The 17,545-nt window shown below is 66.9% G+C and overlaps 2 protein-coding genes across 3 annotated transcripts; one reads left to right on the top strand and one right to left on the bottom strand.

The window, feature by feature from the left end:
- Nucleotides 1–3,654: 3,654 nt before the first annotated feature.
- On the bottom strand, nucleotides 3,655–7,161 carry LOC137149980 (HLA class II histocompatibility antigen, DR alpha chain-like). Of its 2 annotated transcripts, XM_067543632.1 has the most exons (5): nucleotides 7,071–7,161; nucleotides 5,571–5,828; nucleotides 4,827–5,108; nucleotides 4,542–4,692; nucleotides 3,655–4,306 (listed from the first exon to the last, which is right to left on the bottom strand). In XM_067543632.1, exons 1-5 carry the CDS (start codon nucleotides 7,150–7,152, stop codon nucleotides 4,303–4,305), a joined length of 777 nt encoding a protein of 258 aa, XP_067399733.1. In that variant the 5' UTR covers nucleotides 7,153–7,161; the 3' UTR covers nucleotides 3,655–4,302. The 2 variants fall into 2 exon arrangements, with proteins under 2 accessions (XP_067399733.1, XP_067399734.1); XM_067543633.1 differs by lacking the exon at nucleotides 3,655–4,306 and having other exon boundaries at nucleotides 4,538–4,692.
- A 1,883-nt stretch (nucleotides 7,162–9,044) lies between these two features.
- On the top strand, nucleotides 9,045–14,033 carry LOC137149979 (DLA class II histocompatibility antigen, DR-1 beta chain-like). Its single transcript, XM_067543631.1, has 6 exons — nucleotides 9,045–9,182; nucleotides 9,811–10,080; nucleotides 10,709–10,984; nucleotides 12,222–12,332; nucleotides 12,773–12,796; nucleotides 13,115–14,033. Exons 1-6 carry the CDS (start codon nucleotides 9,077–9,079, stop codon nucleotides 13,126–13,128), a joined length of 801 nt encoding a protein of 266 aa, XP_067399732.1. The 5' UTR covers nucleotides 9,045–9,076; the 3' UTR covers nucleotides 13,129–14,033.
- The last annotated feature ends 3,512 nt before the right edge of the window (nucleotides 14,034–17,545 follow it).

The raw sequence follows: 17,545 nt of genomic DNA, 5'->3' as shown, positions 1-17,545 counted from the left end.
TCCAGCTGCTCCCCCGCCTCCATGGGCCAGGAACCCCCTAGGACACGAGTGTTTTCCCACACGACCTGGGGCCTGCCACACCAGGGGGACGTGTGTGTCTGTCTGTCTGTCGCTGTGCGTGTGTCTGTCACTGTCTGTCTGTCGCCGTGCGTCTGTCTGTCGCTGTGCATGTGTCTGTCTGCATCTGGTGGACTCCACTGGACAAGCAGCAGGGGGGACCCCAGGTGCAATGCGCCTCCCCCCCCCTGCACACACCAGGGACCCCTCTGGGGCAGATCCTGCCCGGGTGTAACCCCGCATTGCGGCGTCACTGATTTACACCACTCAGTGACTGGGCCCTCGGGTGCGAATCCCGCACGCAGCCCTTTCCACGCGTGGAAGGGCCCCGAGGCCCCACGGCCGGGTCCCCGCGCAGCCATTGGCAGCGGCTGGACGGGGCCTGCTGGTGCCCTGTGTTGGTGCGCCCCATGGCAGTGTCCTGGGGGCAGACGTGTCCAGCTCGCTCTACACCCCCCCCCATGTCGGCTGCCTTCACGGCGTCTCTAGACAGGGCCATGCTCCCTCCATGACGCACTGGGAGCTGCTCCCCACCCCCTGGGCTGGGCGAACACCAGGGACTTTCCCAGATGCAGTTCCCTGGCACGTGCTCCCGGAACCGGGGCTTTGCCAGGGACTTTCCGTGCACCGGGTGCGGTTCCAGCCGCACCAATCACAGGCCCTGCGGCCGCCGGGTCACCGGTTACTGGGTGAAACTGGTGCAGCGGGAGCCGGGTCTGGGCTCTGCACGAACAAGGTCTGCTCCATCCCCATCACAAGGGACAGGGCGCGCCCCGAGCTGGAGCGACGCCCCCGGCCGGCCGGAGCGACAGCAGCTTCCCTGTGCCTGCTAGAGGACAGCCAGTGCCCTGCCTCCTGCGACCTCTGACCCCACCGGACCCTCCTGAATCCCCGCCCCTCCCCAGCACCAGACCCCACCCTGGATAACCTGTGACCCTGCCTGACCCCAGCCTGTGTGCTCCCTGAGCCCCCCCATCCCTCCCAGCATCTCCCTCAGTCCCAGCCCGCATCCTGGGTAACCCCTAACCCTGCCGGACCCTATCCTATGTGCCAGCCTCAAGCCTTAGCCCCACATCTGAGACCCCCGCTCTGGGCAACCCCATAACAGCACGTCCTGATCCCTTCCTGAGCCCACACCTGCTACACCCTGTCCAGACCCACACCCCGCCCAGGGCAGGGTCCTGAGCCTCACATCCTCCCTACCGCTGTCTCTGAATCCCCCGAGCCCCTGCTGGCTCCGTGCCCTGCCCTCCCCACCTCCATTCGGTTTGCATTGCTACCCACTGGGCTCTCTGCCCGCTACCACCCACCCCCACCCCCACTGCTGCCCTGCAGTTCCTGGCTCTGCCCCCTCTGGGAACGTGCAGGGTCTCTCCCTGGTGCACTTGTTCCCGTACCCCAGCCAGGGCACAGGAGCGAGCGTTGCAGGGCAGCAATCGCCAGGAACGCACTGTGGGGTCTCTAGTACGTCAGCACTGGGCGCTGGGGCCTTCTCCCCACAGCCTGTCATGGAGCCAGAGCTGCCAAGGCCAGAGGGCACCTATCAGAGCATCTGGTCTGAGCTCCTGCTACACAGGCCAGAGCATTGCACCGGGATCCAACACCCAGCCCATGGCCGGTAGCTGAGTGAGAGCGGGTCTGTTAGCCAGAGACGTCCCAGCCTGACTTACCGACTCCACGTGCTGGCGAATCCACCACGGCCCTGGGTCAGCCGTTCCCGTGGGCAGTGCCCCACCCAGTTACAAACGTGTCCCGTGTCTCACTTCAGCTGCCAGCCCTGGCTTTACTCCTGCGCTGTCTGGGGGTGAAGGAGCCCTCAGCGCTCAGAAATCTCCCCCCCACGAACCAGCTCTGGGATAAGCTACGTAGGCTGCGCGCCGTCAGGCTCTCACTCAAGGGCAGGTTCGTGGCTGTTCTTTGAACCCCTCAAGCGTTGCAATGTCCTTCCTGGAGCGCAGACCCCAGAACAGGCCCTGGCGGCCACTGACAAGACTCTCCACTGCTGTACGGGGAGTGACACCAGCTCCCGGCACCTACTTGCTAGTCCCCTGCTCATATGGCCCACGGTCGCATTCACTCTTGACGGTCATTCTGTCTACACAGCGACGAGACACCCGTGACTGGCCTGTGCCAGCTGACCTGGCTTCGTGGGGCTGGGGCTGTGGAGCCGTTTCGCTGCAGTGTGGACGTCCGGGCTCCGGCTGGAGACCAGGCTCCAGGGTCCTGCAACGTTCCTAGATTAGTCATAGAGTCCGAGGCCAGCAGGGCCCCTTGTGATGTCTCTAGTCTGACCCCCGCCTGTATGCACAGGGCAGAACCCTGCCCCACCGTGTCCCCTAGAGCAGAGCTCGGAGACAAACAGCCAGTCGGGAGCTGAACATTAGCCGGGGTGGAGAACCCAGCGGGACCTTTGGGACCCTGCTCCAATGGCTAGTTCCCCTCCCGGGTAAAACTTGCCCTATTTCCAGTCTGAATCTGTCCAGCTCCAACTTCCAGCCCTGGATGGTGTCAGCCCCACCATGACACCTCCTTCCCCCCTCCCCCCTCCCCCCAGGCTCGCTGTCCCCTGCAGATGCGCCCAGCCCAGGGTTTACAGCGTCTCTCTCACTGGGCTATTGACTAGCCTGGGCCAGGGCCAGGCCCTGAGACCCCCTGGAGCTGCGTGCCCAGCCCCCCGGGCCCGCTCCAGCCGGAAGGGGCCCAGGCCAGGCCAGTGTCTGGAGCTGCCTAAAGGGAACTGAACTGGGAGGAATGTTCCCGCCAGGCACAGCTGTTCGGTGGCAGCCAATGGGAACGCACCGGAGGCTGGCACAAGGCTGCGGTGGCTAATGGGAGAGCTCGGTCAGTGGCGGGGCGGGGGGGGGGGGTTATTGGCTGCTTTGAGCATCCAATCCCTGCTGGTCGGGAGCCGGGTGTGGGTGGGGGTCGGGGGTCCCCAACATGTGCCAATGGGGGGTGCAGGGCAGCGCTGGGCTGGGGGCTCAGGGCCACGTTTGGGGGTATCTGCCCTTCGCGGCACAGTGACCCCAGACTGTGGGACGTCCCCGCGCAGCACCAGGACAGGACAGCGGCTCTCTGCACACGCTCCCCTGGCGGGGTCAGTCCCGGGGAGCCTGGCCCATGAGCCCTGCCCCTCTCCCGGCCTCCTGGCCATGGGATGATCTCAAAGTGCTGCATGGACCATCCCTCAGACCCAGAGAACAGCCACGTGTCACACAAGGGGAAACTGAGGCACAGAACACCTCACAGCAAGGCAGAGTCAGAGATGGGAATAGAACCCAGGAGTCCTGGCTCCCAGCCCCCCACTCTAACCCATTGGCCCCCACGACCCCCGGCACTGGAACAGAACCCAGGAGTCCTGGCTCCCTTCCTTAACCTTACACCAAACCCCCTTAACGCCCGTTCTGCCCAGCAGCCCCTGCACGGAGGGCGGCCGTGCTGCGATACTCCCGGCTGCCGTGTGCTCGGCGCAGACTGGCCAGGTTTAAATCACAATCGAAACCTCAGAAACGTCCCAAAAACGCCCCTTTATTGCTGAGAAAAGCTGCAGAGCGAGATGGGGGTGCAGGGCTGGGCCATACCTGGGCCACAGGGTGGAGGTAGGAGGGGGGGGCTGTGCAGGGGACTGGGCCCGTCACACACACACCCCACACTGGGCGCAGGGCGCTGGACCCTGGGGCAGTTGGACATGGGCACAATGGGGCCTTTATCCGCCTCTAGCGCCGGGGCTGCCCCACCCCGAGCCATGGGCCCAATCCTGCCCCGGGGGGACCCATTGACATGGAGGGGCTGAATCTGGCCCAGAGTCTGCTGGGTCAGGCTGGAGAGGGCATTACCTGGGGTGACTGACAACAACTCTGGCCAATACAGGCCAGGCTCGGGGCCCAATCCAGCGCCCACTGGAGACAGTGGAAACCTTCCCCGTGAGGGCAATGGGCTGGGACCAGCCCTGTAGGTTCTGCTGCCCCAGCCCTGATGTGGGGGATCCCTAGCACTAGCCACGTGGGATCACCGCCCTCTCGCTGCGTAGGCCCCTCCCCAGCCCAGCAGAGGGGCGCAGGGGGAACCCAAGGGGCCGGCTCCCCAGTGAGTCTCTGGTGGTTTGACTCCTCGCAGTTACGGGGCCGGGGGCCCCACCCAGGCAGAGCAGCCGGCACCGATGGGAGCAGAGCAGGGACGCTGTGGGCAGAGCTGGGGGCGCGAGCGGGTCTCAGGAAGGCTCCTGGCATCGGCCCCGCCCCTCGGTTACCTGGAAGGCAAAGCGGCGTCAGTTACCAGGGCCCTGGGCCCCAGCGCGAGGCTGGCAGGGATCGGGGCCCTTCCCCAGCACCCCCAGGGAGCCTCCCATGGACACAGGGTGCTGGGGCCTCAGAGGATGTGGCTGGCAGGGGGGGCACAGCGGGTGGGGGTCTCCCCCAGGAGGTGCTGGGGGGCCCAGGGGATGGGGACGCAGCTGGTGCCCTCCCCGGCCCGCGGCTACTCACAAGGGGCCCCGCGGGTTGCGGGCAGCGTTCATCTTCATCCCCTTGATGATGAGGATGGTGCCGGCGACAATGCCGATGAGGCCCACGGCCAGGCCCAGGGCGCACACCAGGGTCTCTGTGGTCTCGGGGACGGGGGTGGGCACCTGGGGCTCTGGGGGGGGGAGAGAGAGACAGGCCTGGAGTGAGGGGGCTGTTCCCACCCTCCCCTCCCAGAGCCGGGATGGAACCCAGGCATCCTGGCTCCCGGCCCTGTGCCCCGCAGGGTGCCCGGGCGCCCGGCCTTACCCCAGTGCTTCAGGAAGGGCTGGGCCAGCCCCGCGTGCTGCACCCGGCAGTCGTAGAACTCGTCCTGCCGGGGGATGAAGGGCAGGTAGGAGAACTTGCGGAAGGCGTTGTCCTGGCGGGGGTAGAAGTCGGTCTCGAAAACGCCCCCCGTCACCTCCTGCCCGTTCTTCAGCCACGTCACGCTGAGCGCGGGCGGCGAGAACTTGTCCACGAAGCAGATCAGGACGTTGGGCTCGCCCAGCTCCACGGGGCCTTTGGTGAACACGGTCACCTCGGGGGGCACTGGGGAGACAGGGGTTAGGGGTGCCATCGCCTGCCCCGAGCCAGCCCGGCCCTGCTGCTCATGCCCTGGCTCAGGGGTCTCCCCCAGGGCTGGGGGGTGTCACCGGGGCCGGCCGAGCTCCCTGCCCTGACTCCTGGAGCACAAAGTGCAGGGCAGAGAATCCCGCACGGGCAGGGCCTGGCGCGGGGCAAGGGCAACGAACAGCCCTTGGCAAAGGAGCTGCCCTGGGCCCCCAGCCTGGGAGGGCGTGAACTGTCTGGGCCCTGCCCTGCAGAGCCTGGCCTGGGCTGGCTGGGCCCCGGAGCCTCCAGGGGCTGGGAGGGATCTGAGTGGGGACGCGCTGTGCCTAGGTGCCTGGTACCGGGCCTGTGTGCGGAGGGGAGGGCACCTGGTGAGCAGGGTGGGGAGAAGGGCTTGGGAAGGATGCCTGGCAGGGAAGGTGGCCCTGCCCTGTGCCGTACCATTCTGGGCCCATGTGCGGTTGGATCTCTTGATCAGGATCTCCAGGTTTGATTTGTCCGTGGCGATGTTGCCCAGGGCGCCCTGCGCCTCGAAGCTGGTGAAGGTGCTGAAGTCGGGCAGGCGCCAGACGGTTTCCTTCTTCTCCAGGTCCACGTGGAAGGTCTCGTCCTGGTCGAACTCCTGCATGTACTGCCCGGACTCCTGCTGGGACTGGTCCGTGCGCTGGTAGAACTCCCCTTGGATGTGCACGTGCTCCACTGCAGGGAGACGGGTGTTAGCAGCAGCCCCAGCTCCCAGCCCCGCTCCCGTCAGAGTCTCCCAGGGCTTCCCCTAAGGCTGCACCCCCCTTGCCATTGGTGCAGTACCTCACTCATGGGTGTGCAGGGAAGCAGCTTCAGGGAGCACAGAGACCCCAGCATCGCGTTGGTGCAGGGGGGTCAGCACTGCCTGGGAGGGGGCAGCGCCCTCTACTGTGTCCCCCCACTAATTTTTTCCATGGAGGTCCCCCATCCAAGTAGCAACCAGGCCTAAACCCACTTAGCCTGTGGGGATGTGACCCCCGTCCAGAGCGGTGCCTGCGGGGAGATGGGGGGCAGTGGCAGGACTTTTCATCCCCATCTGTGCAGGGGCTTGTTCTGCCGGCCCATGACTGGCTCTGCTGCGATTTCAGTTCCTGCCCCCGACACTCACACCCAGGCCCAGCCACTGGGACACCCAGGAACTCCCCGGCCAGTCAGTAAAGCTGTCCTGGGGGTCAGACACACTCTGGGAGGGGGAAGGGTCCGGCTCGGGGCTGAGGCTGGGATCCCCAGGGCCCAAGGGAGTTGGGCACATAAATCCGAGGGAGTTGTTCGATGACTTCAGCTTTGCCCGGCAGGACCTTCACTGAGCGATTGCAAGGGAGGGAACCTGCCACCACTAGCCGAGGGATCTGTCCCACAGAGCCCTTCGAGGGTCTGAGCAGCTCTTTACGAACGCTCCCCCTTTTCCCGTGTGCATGGCACCCCCTTGGGAGGGGTCAGCCCCTGAGTCTCTGTGTGGGGGGCTGCACCCCTAGGGCAGGGCTGTGCCATAGACAAATCACACGCCTTCCCCACCATATCTCTGCTGCCCCCATGCCAGCCTCCCCTCTGCACCCTCAGTGCCATGGGGGTGAGACCCTCCTCCTTGAAGCCCCCAACCTGTCCAGACCAGCCCCACATCTCTCCCTGTCCAGCCTATCCCATTCATGGGGTGAGAGACTCCTCCTTTCAGCCCTCCCCATCCCATCCAGCTCAGCCCCATCATGCCACCCCATTCCCTCTATGGGGTGAGAGCATGCTCCCTGCAGATCCCAGCCCAATCTGGCTCACCCCCAGTACTCCTCCCTGCCCCATCATCCCCCCCCCATTGTCCCCTCCCTGGGGGTTGGGGAGCTGGCCGCTCTGTGGGTGAAGCTGTCCCATCTCCTCCCTCTCTTGCCATGGGTCCATGTGTCATAGCCCCCGCCCCGCCCATACCTGTGACTGCCCCGGTGCCTGGCAGGGCCAGCAGGGCGAGCAGGGCCAGCTGGGCCATGGGGATGCCCCGTCCTGTGCCCATCTCCTCTCTCCGGGCTCTGGGCTGGGTGTGGGGCCGGCAGCACTAGCGGGGCTGGGCGGGGGGCACATGTCACACCCTGGGGGGCAAAGCAGGGCTGGGGGGGCAGCGCCCGGCATTGGCCCCAGGGGCCCGGTCCAGGGGCAGGCAGCCAATGGCAGAGATCCCTGCACCGACCAGCCTGTTACCGGGCAGAGCAGCAGCCCAGGGCCGCGCCCAGAGGAGATGGACAGATTCAGAGCTGTAGGAGTGTGCCCAGTCCTGTGACAATTACGGGTTCCTTAAAGCCCCAGCGCCTGGAGTCACACGGAGCTGGGCTGGTTTCAGCCGCCTCCTTAGAGACAAAGGGTGTGTCCGGCCCTCGGGCTGTGGGGAAAACGTCAGACTGTGACCCCAGGGCTGGGCACCGAGCGGCTGGGAGAGCAGACGGCGAATGCACCGAGCCACAAATCTATTTTTACATAATCTCATGATTTTTGGTGAGCCTGACTCCTGGTTTCTGTACATCCAGGGCTGGCAATACTACAAATTTCCGGCCAGATGCCTGGTCCCGGGGCTGGGCAGCCCAGTGTGGACACGGGGCTGCCAGGAGGGGTTTAGCCCCAGGGTGGGGACAGCCCCTCCCCGCAGAGCGCTCGCCCCAGCCACAGACACCCTGTTCTGCAGCACGGCTGTGTGCACACGGGGGGCTTGGCTGGCACAGCTCTGCCCTGGGGGGGTCGTACCCCGACCCAGAAAGCTCTGTACTGGGGGAAGGGGTAAAGGTGCTGACCCACAGAGCTCTGCTGGGGACCAGGACGCAGACAGAGTTCAAGGGGATTATCCATGGGGCACTGGTTCCCATCTGGCCCTAGGGCAGGGGACTGGCTGGCTCACGGAATCAGGGAATGGGACACGGGGCTTTTCCCCTCTCGAAGCTGCTTGCTGTGAGCTGCTGTTAGTGACCAGAATCTCTCCCCCAGGGTCTGTTCTGGGCCCTCTGTGAGACACGTTGGTCTGTGTCCCCTGCTCAAACCTGGCCTCCTGCCATGGGACCAACTCCCCCCTCCATCTGATGTGCGGGATGTTCACACTGCACCAGGCAGGAGGGGTCGGGTGCTGGGGACCCAGAGAAGGGCTGGACCACCTGTTTGTACGATGGCGTGGGACTCAGGAGCCCTGGGTTCAATTCGCAGCTCTGCCACAGACTCTGCATGACCCTGGGCCAGTCACTGAATTCTCTTTGCCTCCCTCTCCAGCTGGGCCATGGGGACAAGGGCCCTGCCCTGCCCCATGGAAGTGGGGGGTGAATGTGGCAGAGGGGGATGGGCTCAGAGACTGGGAGGCCAGATAAGCCCCTTAGGGAGATGTAGGGTGGGACCAGCTGAGCTGTGCCTGTCCTAGGGAGACTGAGCCCCCCTCTCTCTAGGGGAGTCACGGGGGGGCAGGGCTCAGGCCCATGGAGTTGGGGGGAGGAGAAGCTCAGAACCTCCACCTGTGGGGCCAGCCCCACACCTTCCACTAGGAGTACATTTACCCAGCCAAACCAGGGACCTCCCCACCCCATACACAGGCCCTGAGGCAACCCAGCAAAGGGGGGCTGGTGGGCCAGGCACAGGAGAAGGGGATGGAGCATCCTAGACCTTTTTCTGTGGGTCCTGCTCTGGAGGTGTCTGGACAGGCCGTGCTCTCCGGTGCCCGGGGGCGAGTCCTGCAGCCCGACCCCACTCGCTCGCTCTGGCCCCTGCGAGGCGAGGGAGAAGTGTGGGGACCAGCCCTGCTGGGGCCGGCTCTGCCTGGCGACTGATGACGCCGCCCACACCCGATGCTCATTGGCCCCTGGGCTGGGGGGCCCAATCCCGGCCATGGGGCTGGCGCGGGCAGCGGGGCAGAGACGTTCCCAGGCGGGGGTCCCGGCACTGCCCAGATCGGTCCGTGCCGAACAGCGATGGGGCCGGGTCGGAGCCTGGGGGCCGGGAGCCGCTGGGCTGGGGCTCTGCTCGTGACCCTGACGGTGCTGAGAACGCGCCCGGCTCATTGCACGGAGCCCCCACGTGAGCAGAGACCCCGCGTCCGGGGAGCCCCGCCCTGGGCAGGGGCTGGGTGTGGGGGGGTCGGACCGCACATGGTGCAGGGACCCCGTCCTGCGTCACCCTGTGTGTCCCTGCTAAGTGTCCTCGCCCCCCATTTTGTGCCCCGCGTCTCCCCGTCCGTGCTCGCTGTTACTGTCAGTCCATGGCTGCAGTCCGGCTGGCAGAGCTGGGCGGGGGGGGCTGGGTGCGCGCTGAAGCCGGTTCCCAGCCCTTGGCTCACGGGCCCTGCCCCCTGCCGGGGCTGCCAGTGATGGGGGGGGATGGGCTGGTTTAACGGGGGAGCCCAGATACCGCTGCCGAGGGGACACCAGACTCCGGCTTCCTTCCCCGGCCCCATCCCCCTGCCCCTTCCCCACTCCCGCGTCCAGCTGCCCCTTTCCCCCGTGCTGTCCTCCCCCCCCCCCGCACAGAGCACGGTGCAGGACACGGGGAGCACGCGGCGTCCCGCTGCACAGGCGGCTCCGCACCACCCCCCGGCCCCGGGTTCCCTTGCGGGGGGCGCGCATGTCCCCCCAACTTCGCCCGTGAGCTGCGAGCCCGGGGCGGGGGGGCAGCGCTGGGTGTCCCTGAGCCGAGCCCCTCCCCCCAGGGCGGTTCCTGCACCAGTTCAAGGGCGAGTGTCAGTACACCAACGGCACGGAGCGGGTCCGGTTCGTGTACCGGCACATCTACGACCGGCAGCAGATCGCGCACTTCGACAGCGACGTGGGGCTGTTCGTGGCGGACACGGAGCTGGGCCGGCCCGACGTGGAGTACTGGAACAACGACCCGGCCTTACTGGCGGAGAGGCGGGCCGAGGTGGACCGGTTCTGCCGGCACAACTACGGGGTGTACGAGCCTTTCACCATCGACCGCAGAGGTGACCGCGGCGGAGCGGGGCGGGGCGGGGGGACGCTCTGGGACCCCCGTTATCCACGGTCCCGCCCTGGGCCAGAGACACGGGGGGGCCGCTCGGCTCCTGGCTGGGGGGCAGCGGGGGAAGGGGCGGGGCCAGGACCCGGGGTAACGGGCGGGGCCGGGCAAAGGGAGCAGGAGCTGGGGCAGCAGCTCTGGCAATGGGAGAGCGCATCCTCCCCTCCACCCCCCAGCTCTCAGTGCCCCACCCCCGTCTGCGGGGAGCAGAGCCCCAGACGCGGGGTTAGTCTCGGGGCACGGACCCTCCCCTGCTCCCAGCCCCCCAGGGGGGTTCAGGCCCCCTCGGGTTCCCCACTCTGACCCCGGGAGAAGGCGGCACCTCCAGCTGCTAGCCCCCCTTCTGGGCTGTGCAGGGCCGGGTGACAGGGCAGAACTCTCCACCCCAGCCCTGCCCTCCTCGGGGTCCCTGTCTGGGAGGTGTGAGCAGTCCCTGGGCTGAGCCGCCGTCTCCCTGGGCCCCAAGGCTCAGACAGTGCCTGTCTCTGTCCCCATGGGGGGGCACCTGTTCTCTGTGAGCCTGTCTCTGTCTCCGGCCCCTTTCCCAGCTCATTCTCTTCCCCCCGCACCCCCAGTTCAGCCCGAGGTGACAGTTTCCCCCACCAAATCGGCGTCCCAGACCCACCTGCTGGTTTGCTCCGTGACGGGGTTTTACCCCGGGAGGATCCAGATCAAGTGGCTGAAGAACGGGCAGGAGCAGACGGCCGGGGTGGTGTCCACGGAGCTGCTCCAGAACGGAGACTGGACCTTCCAGATCCTGGTGATGCTGGAGATGAGCCCCCGGCGCGGGGACGTCTACGCCTGCCAGGTGCAGCACGTCAGCCTGCCCGAACCCCTCACCGTGCGCTGGGGTAAGAGCTCTGAGCGGGGGGCCATCCCTGAGCCGCAGGGGCACCCCTCACTGTGGGGAGCCCTCGGGGGATGGGCTGGGGCAGAGCCGGTCCCCACAGCTGGGGCACGGAGCAGGGACGTGCCCGCACTGCAGATCCGCTGGCCCCATCTCACAACAGATCTACTGGGACTGGGAAAGGGGCAGAGACGGGCACCAGCACTGCTGGGGGAGGGAGGGGGACAGCTCCCGGGCGAGGAGAGATCCCACAGGCTGGACTGGCCAGCCGGGAGCACAGACGAGGGAGGGGCTGTGAGCGAGGCTGTAAAATGCCTGGCTGGAGACAGGGAAGAGGGACGTGTTATTTACCCTCCCCCAGCACGAACGCCAGGGCCCCGTGAAATGAGTAGGCAGCAGGTTTAACACGCACGTGAGGACGTGTTTCTTCAGCCCAGCACTTCACAGCCGGAGCCGCCAGCCGGGACAGGGCTCCCCACCCGCTGCACTGCAGCCATCTCTGGGGTGGGGCACGCCCACCGTTTAACAATCCCACAGCAGCATTGCCTGCAGATTGGGACAGGAAGTGAAGGGGAATCCCATCTCCAGGTGCACTTGGGGGAAGAGGGGAATCAGCCGGTCTCCCAGATTCCAGCCTGAGCCTGACTTCAAAGCACTGCTACCCCAGATCTATGGCCCAGGGCTGGGAGCTCCCAGCGTGCGACTGGACAGATCCTGGGCGGGGCAGTGATGGAGCAGGGAGAGGAGAAACGGCTCATTAGCCGTGACTGGTCAGGAGAAGGGAGATGGGAGCGTCTGTTCTCCCTGTCTCACAGCACCGGGACAGGGGACACTCCGTGGAACTCAAAGGAGGCAAACTCACAGCTGGGAAAAGGAAAGACTTGTTTACACAGTGTATGGTTACCCTGTGGAACTCCCTGCCACTGGATGTTGCTGAGTCCAAGAACTGAGCCAGGGTCACCAAGGGACTGGCCGTTTCCATGGCTCAGGAGACCATCCAGGGCCAGCCCAGCTCCTGCTGGCAGCGGGCAGGGATCTCGCACCTCGCGCCCAGGGCCTGAGCCGGTCTCTGCCGCTCACAGACCAGGAGCAGCCCTGGCATGGGGCAGATTGTCCCAGCGCTGCCCCTGGGCTCTGCCCTCGCTCTGCCCCAGCCGGCTGGGCACTGGTGCGGCCGGGAGCCTGGGCTGGAGGCCCCTCGGCTCTGACCCGGCTGCCCGGCCCCGGCCCTGTTTTCCCAGAGGCGCAGTCTGACGCCGCCCGGAGCAAGATGCTGACGGGGGTCGGGGGCTTCGTGCTGGGCCTGATCTTCCTGGCGCCGGGACTGGCCATCTACCTGCGGAACAAGAAAGGTGTGGGGGGGCGGGGTACTGGGGTTTCTCTAGGGGAATGTGGAGTGAGGGGGGCTCTGGGGAATCTGGGCCTGGCTGCAGGCTCCCCCCCAGCATGGGGATGGGTAAGACCCTCCCTCCCCCCTAGCGGCAGGGACAGAGCAGGGGCCATGGGCAGATCTCAGTGCGGGGCCCCGGGCCAGGCTGGGAGCTCCCACTATCCCCTCCCCTGCCGAGGCCCCGGGATGGGACAGAGACCCCGACCCCTCGCAGTGCAGGGATCCTGCATCAAGAATTTACAATAATAATGGGGACGGTGACCCCAGGTCTGGGGGGGCTGGAGGTGGTTGGGGTCCTACTGAGGATGGTTTGTGCCGTGGGGCAGGGGCTGGAGCTCTGACTCCCCCCAGGACCCGGCTCCCCCGGCCCAGGCTCTGACCACGTTTCTCTTTGTTTTTCAGGGCGCCCCCTTCCCCAACCTGCAGGTAATTTCAATCTCCCTCCCCTCATTAAACCCGCCCCCCACTGACCACAGGCTGCCTGGGGTGCCCGTGGGGCGGCTGCTTCTGCCCCTCGGCCCAAGATACCCGCCCGGCTCAGGCCCGGGACAGCTGGACAATGGGACGTTTGCACCGCGGAGGAGGCTCTGGCTCCCTCGGTTCCCGTTCGGGCCGATCCCCGAGCTGCTGCGGGGCAGAGGGCCCTGGGTCCCGCAGAGCATTGCTCTGCCAGGCAGAGAAAATCCCCCCGTCCGTCCCGCTAGCCCCACGGCCAGGGGGTGACTTTTCTCCCTCTCCCTGCAGGGCTCCTGAGTTAGACCCTGGGTGTTGGACCCCGGCCGGCAGGCGTTTCCCGCCCGTCTGTCCCAGCGCCTGGCCCGGCCTGGAGGAAGCAGAACCTGGGCCGCTCCCTCCCCGTCACCGGCTGCTCCCCGCGCTCTGCCCGGCTCCATCCCGCGCTGCCCCCGCCTGGGACCCGTCCCTGCCGCTGCCCCTGCCTTAACCCTTTCCCTGCCCCAGTCCAGCCCCACCTTCCCTCTCGCTGCCCCCGCGGACTCTGTGGGGGACGCTCATGTGCAGTGAAAGGAACAAGGCGTTTGTGGGTCTCGGATCGTCCCTGGCTGATCTCACTCAAGGAGCGACTCGGAGACTCTCCACTGGGGCAGGGGGCCAGGATCATGCGGTTACAGCTCCCTCGGGTCACTTTAGACACGGGATTTCGATCGGTCTCTGCCCCTCGCCGGAGCTGGGGTTTATTCCCGCCCTGGCGGCTCCTCCTGACCGTCCGAGGGAGCTGGGTTTTCTAACTGGGCGAGTCCCACGCAGCCGACCCGTTAGCTGGCGTTTGTGGTGCCGCAGGGCCGAGGACCCCACTGTGCATGGCGCTGTACAAACAGAACAGAGCCATCCCCCAGCGGGGGCAGCAGCAGGGGTTGAGCCCCTGGCCCGGCGGCTCCGCGGCGTAAGGCCCTTGGTATCTGCCCTGCGGGAGCACGGTCCAGCCCCCTCCTAGCCCAGCCTCGAGAGGGGCTCGTCGCGCTTTGCCAGGGGCTAGACAGTGTCCCTAGGCATGGCAGGGTCCTGGGGACCAGGAGCCCCGGTTCTAGCAGAGCAGGGCGCTCTCGGGTTCCTAACAGGAGAACCCAGCCCGGTGCGCGGCGCTGCGTGGCAGCCTGGGGCCGTGGACGGGAGGGCCGGGGGCTGGTACGGACCTGGGGGCCGGGGACTGGTTTTAGCGGTTTTGCTGCCGCACCTTTTTGTCGTCAAATAAACCTTCAGCCTTTCCAGCCGGACCCGCCAGTTTAACGTTCCCGCCGTTTGTAAAACCAGCCCCGCCCCGCGCCCCCAACCCGGCCCTGCGGGAGCCGGGGGCTGGGAAATGAAGAGGCGCCAAACCCGGCCCGGCCCGGCCCTGCGAGCAGATCTCAGCGCTGGAGGCTGGAAAGAAAAGGCCGCGACTCCTGTGGGGAGCCCCCAACACGCCTGTTTTACAACCACTTCTAAACCGGCCGCAGCGGTAAAGCCGCAACACCCCGAACAGGCCGGAGCCGGTGCGTGTGACCCGTTCAGCGCGTTACAGCCGTTCCCCGCTGTCACCCGGCCGCGGCCGTGACGCCGGCGGGAGCTGCAGACTCGCTGCCCCGGAGCCAAGCAGACCCGCCCTGGCACGTTTTGCTTCCCCGAGGCTAGTCCAGGCGGTTCAATGCGCTGCTCACAGCACCGGTGCGGAGGCTGGCGAGGTTGTTTCAGGGGCACACGCAGCCCTTGGCACCAGGACGCCTGGGTTCCACCCAGCTTTGCCACAGACCCTCCGTCTGAGCAGGGGCAAGTCCCCTCCCGCCTGGGGGCCTCAGTTTCGCCCTCTCCAGAGGAGCCATAAACGATGCGGGCGACTTTCCCAGGGTGTTCGCAACCAGCGCAAATCTGACCTGGCAACGACGCCAGCCAGCGTGAGCCCAGCCCCCGCGCCCAGCGCTGACCCTACAATAACACAGCCGTGGGCAGCCTCCGGCTCCTACGTCAGCCCCCAGAAAACGCCCACGTGCAGAACCCAGCCCAGCCCCGCCCGGCCATTGCAAGGCCCTCGCCCCCCAGGTATAAACCCAGCCCCGAGGTGGGGTATAAACCCAGCCCCGAGGGGGGGTAAACCCAGCGCTCTCCCCCGCCGCCTCGGCTCCGCTGCCTGCGCCGGGCCGCCGCGCCCCTGCTCTGCGGACAGGTACAGCCACGGCCTGGGGCCCCTCCCTCCATCACCTGCTGCAGAGGGGTGTCACGACGGGCAGGGGGTTCCCCGTGGGACCCTGCCCCCTGCTGCGGGGGGCAATCGTCCGCTCACGCGCTCCGGGCTGGCTCAGGGGGTCCGGGATCCCTAGATGGGGCGCCAGCTCTGACCCAGCGGGGCAGGGGGCGGGAGGGGTCACAGGGGCTATTGCAACCCAGGGCCAGCGATCCGGTTCAACGCCCACGTGCAATCGCCCACGTGCCCAGCGGAGCCAGTTCCCGGCACTCCGGAAAGCGTTCAATTCCCCTGGGCGTGTCACACCCCGTCGGGTCGGCCTGTGGGTGGATGGACGGACAGACGAACGGACTGACGTCTGCTTTTCCCCTCACATGGTTTCACTTCCCCCCTCTCAGGGGTGATTCTCAGCCCCCCCTTGCCCCGGGGCCCAGCATCACCAACACACTCTGCTGCCCAGCCCGCCTGGCCGGACGCTGCCCCGTGAGGCCCGGTTGGCCCCTGGCTGCCGCTGGCAGGGCCTTGGAAGATGCTAACCCCGGCCCAGGGGGCTCCTGTCCGGGCGTCAGAGAGACCCCAGGGTCACGTGGGCGGGCGGGCGATATTTAGGGTGCCAGGGACTTTCCACCCGAGCCTGCAGGCTGGCACCCGGGCTCCGCCCAGCCCCCACGCTCCCAGGAGAGACGCCCTGCGCTGGAGAGGAACAAACACCTAGTGAAATGCACCCCCTGGTGGTGTCCTCGCCCCGTCGCACAGAGGGAAACTAAGGCAGGGATTTGTCAGAAGCCATCGAACTGATAAAACCCAGGAGTCCGGGCGCCCAGCTCTAACCATTGCACCCCACTCCCCCCTCAGAGCCAGGATAGAACCCAGGAGTCCTGGCTCCCAGCCCCCCTGCACACTACAGCCAAGCACCGCGGGGGGGGGGGGGGAGCTGTCTGTCCATCTGGGTGCTCAGTCAGAGGAGTGGGGCCAGGGCAGATTGAGGGGTTCCTGGGAGAGGCTGGAGGTTTGGGGGGGCTCAGACTCAGGGTGCAGACGGAGGGGAAGGCGGCAGGGCAGGGATACAGACACCCCTGTCCAAGCATCCCTATGGAGCCGGGCCGGCTTTCCTGCTGGGGGCTGTGTGTGTGTGTGGGGGGGGTGAGTGTGTGTGCAAAGGGGGGCCCCGGTGCCTCTCACAGAGACAGACACACGGACCTCTCCCCATCTCCCCGCCTTTACCAAACGCTGCTTCTCCCCAGGCTCCCAGCCCGGCCCCAGGGAGCCCTCTCCTCTGTCCCACCCCAGCCCTATTGGCAGATGCTGCACCCCATAGAGGATCCCAGCCCCAGGCCCACACAGCCTGCAGCATTGGGGGGGGGGGGGGGTCAGAGAGCAGGACACGCGGTTAGCAGCAGTGGGGTGAATCGGGGGCTCTGCAAATACCAGCTGCTCCCATAGGGCTGGGGGGTTGGGATCCCTCTCCCCTGCCCCCCCGGCTCACGCACACCCTGCAACGACCACCACCACTACACGGCTTGTCTTTATAGCGGGGTGTTCGCAAGGGCACAGACCCCCCATACCGGGGGCAGGAGATATGGGGCAGGAGCAAGGTTGGGCTCCCCCACCTACACACCTGTCCCAGCGGGCGGGAGATGCTCCCCAAGTCCGGGGCAGGCTCCGGCGGTCTCCAGGCTCGGCAGGGGGCAGGCTGTGGGGCACAGGGCAGCACTAGGCAGCCGGCTATAGTGCACGGCGCTGCAGGGCCAGAGCCCAGCTGGGCTCACTCAGCACCGATTGCCTGCAACGCCGATTCCCTGCACCTGCGGGTCCGTCTGTCCACACAGCTGGGGGCGGGGGAAGGCCTGGCCCCACTGACAGAACTCCCCCCCCCAGATTTCAAGAGGGTCAGAGCAACACCTGGTGAATTTGGCTGGGGGGGGGGGGGAAACCCGCTCTCCCCAGGTGATTGGTCAAACCCAGGGGGTCTCCACAGCTTTACCAGCTCCTGGTTGGCTCTGGGGCTCCCTGGGGCTTGGCCTGGGGGACCCACCTCCCCCCACAGGGAAATACCAGCCCTGACTCCCTCAGAACAGCCTCTGCCCCCTGCAATCCCCCCTGAACCCCCTCAATGGCGGGGGACGCCAGGCAGGGCCCTCCCAGCATCACAGACCCGGCTGAGATTTCAGCAGTGCCTGGCGGCACCGGGGGCCCCCCAGAGACTAGCTCTCTGGACACCACGGCTCTGCAGGGCGCCCGGCTCAGGCCCTCAGACACGGGGGTGCCCCGGAGCTGGGATGGGCTGGCAGGGGCCGAGGGGCCATTGCCGGGGCTCGTTCATTCGGGTGGCAGCGCCTCCCACCCTGCACGCGCCCAGCCTGATTGTGACCGTGCCCCCCCCCGCCTGCCCTCCGCAGCCCCGCCTCCCTCCAGCATCCCAGGGGCACCGCACTGACAGTAACCCCTGCCCCCCGAGACCGGGTCTGTGCAAACGCCAGCAGGAGCCAGGCCAAACA

The sequence above is a fragment of the Emydura macquarii genome, unplaced genomic scaffold (genome assembly GCF_026122565.2).
Source record: "Emydura macquarii macquarii isolate MOO-44397 ecotype Brisbane River unplaced genomic scaffold, CSIRO-AGI_Emac_v2 contig_933, whole genome shotgun sequence".
Classification (NCBI taxonomy): Eukaryota; Metazoa; Chordata; order Testudines; family Chelidae; genus Emydura; species Emydura macquarii.
The sequence above is the reverse complement of the archived record's forward strand: the minus strand, read 5'-3'. Positions and strand labels throughout refer to the sequence as shown.

What these genes read in the sequence shown, in the direction of transcription:
- LOC137149980 (XM_067543632.1), bottom strand. Translation starts at nt 7,152, where the DNA reads ATGGGCACAGGACGGGGCATCCCCATGGCCCAGCTGGCCCTGCTCGCC. An exon ending in CCGCACATGGGCCCAGAATG is followed by an intron (nt 5,109 to 5,570) that starts GTACGGCACAGG and finishes CTGTCTCCCCAG; the next exon opens with TGCCCCCCGAGGTGACCGTG. An exon ending in GCCCTTCCTGAAGCACTGGG is followed by an intron (nt 4,693 to 4,826) that starts GTAAGGCCGGGC and finishes TCCCCCCCCCAG; the next exon opens with AGCCCCAGGTGCCCACCCCC.
- LOC137149979 (XM_067543631.1), top strand. Translation starts at nt 9,077, where the DNA reads ATGGGGCCGGGTCGGAGCCTGGGGGCCGGGAGCCGCTGGGCTGGGGCT. An exon ending in TTTCACCATCGACCGCAGAG is followed by an intron (nt 10,081 to 10,708) that starts GTGACCGCGGCG and finishes CCGCACCCCCAG; the next exon opens with TTCAGCCCGAGGTGACAGTT. An exon ending in CTACCTGCGGAACAAGAAAG is followed by an intron (nt 12,333 to 12,772) that starts GTGTGGGGGGGC and finishes TTTGTTTTTCAG; the next exon opens with GGCGCCCCCTTCCCCAACCT.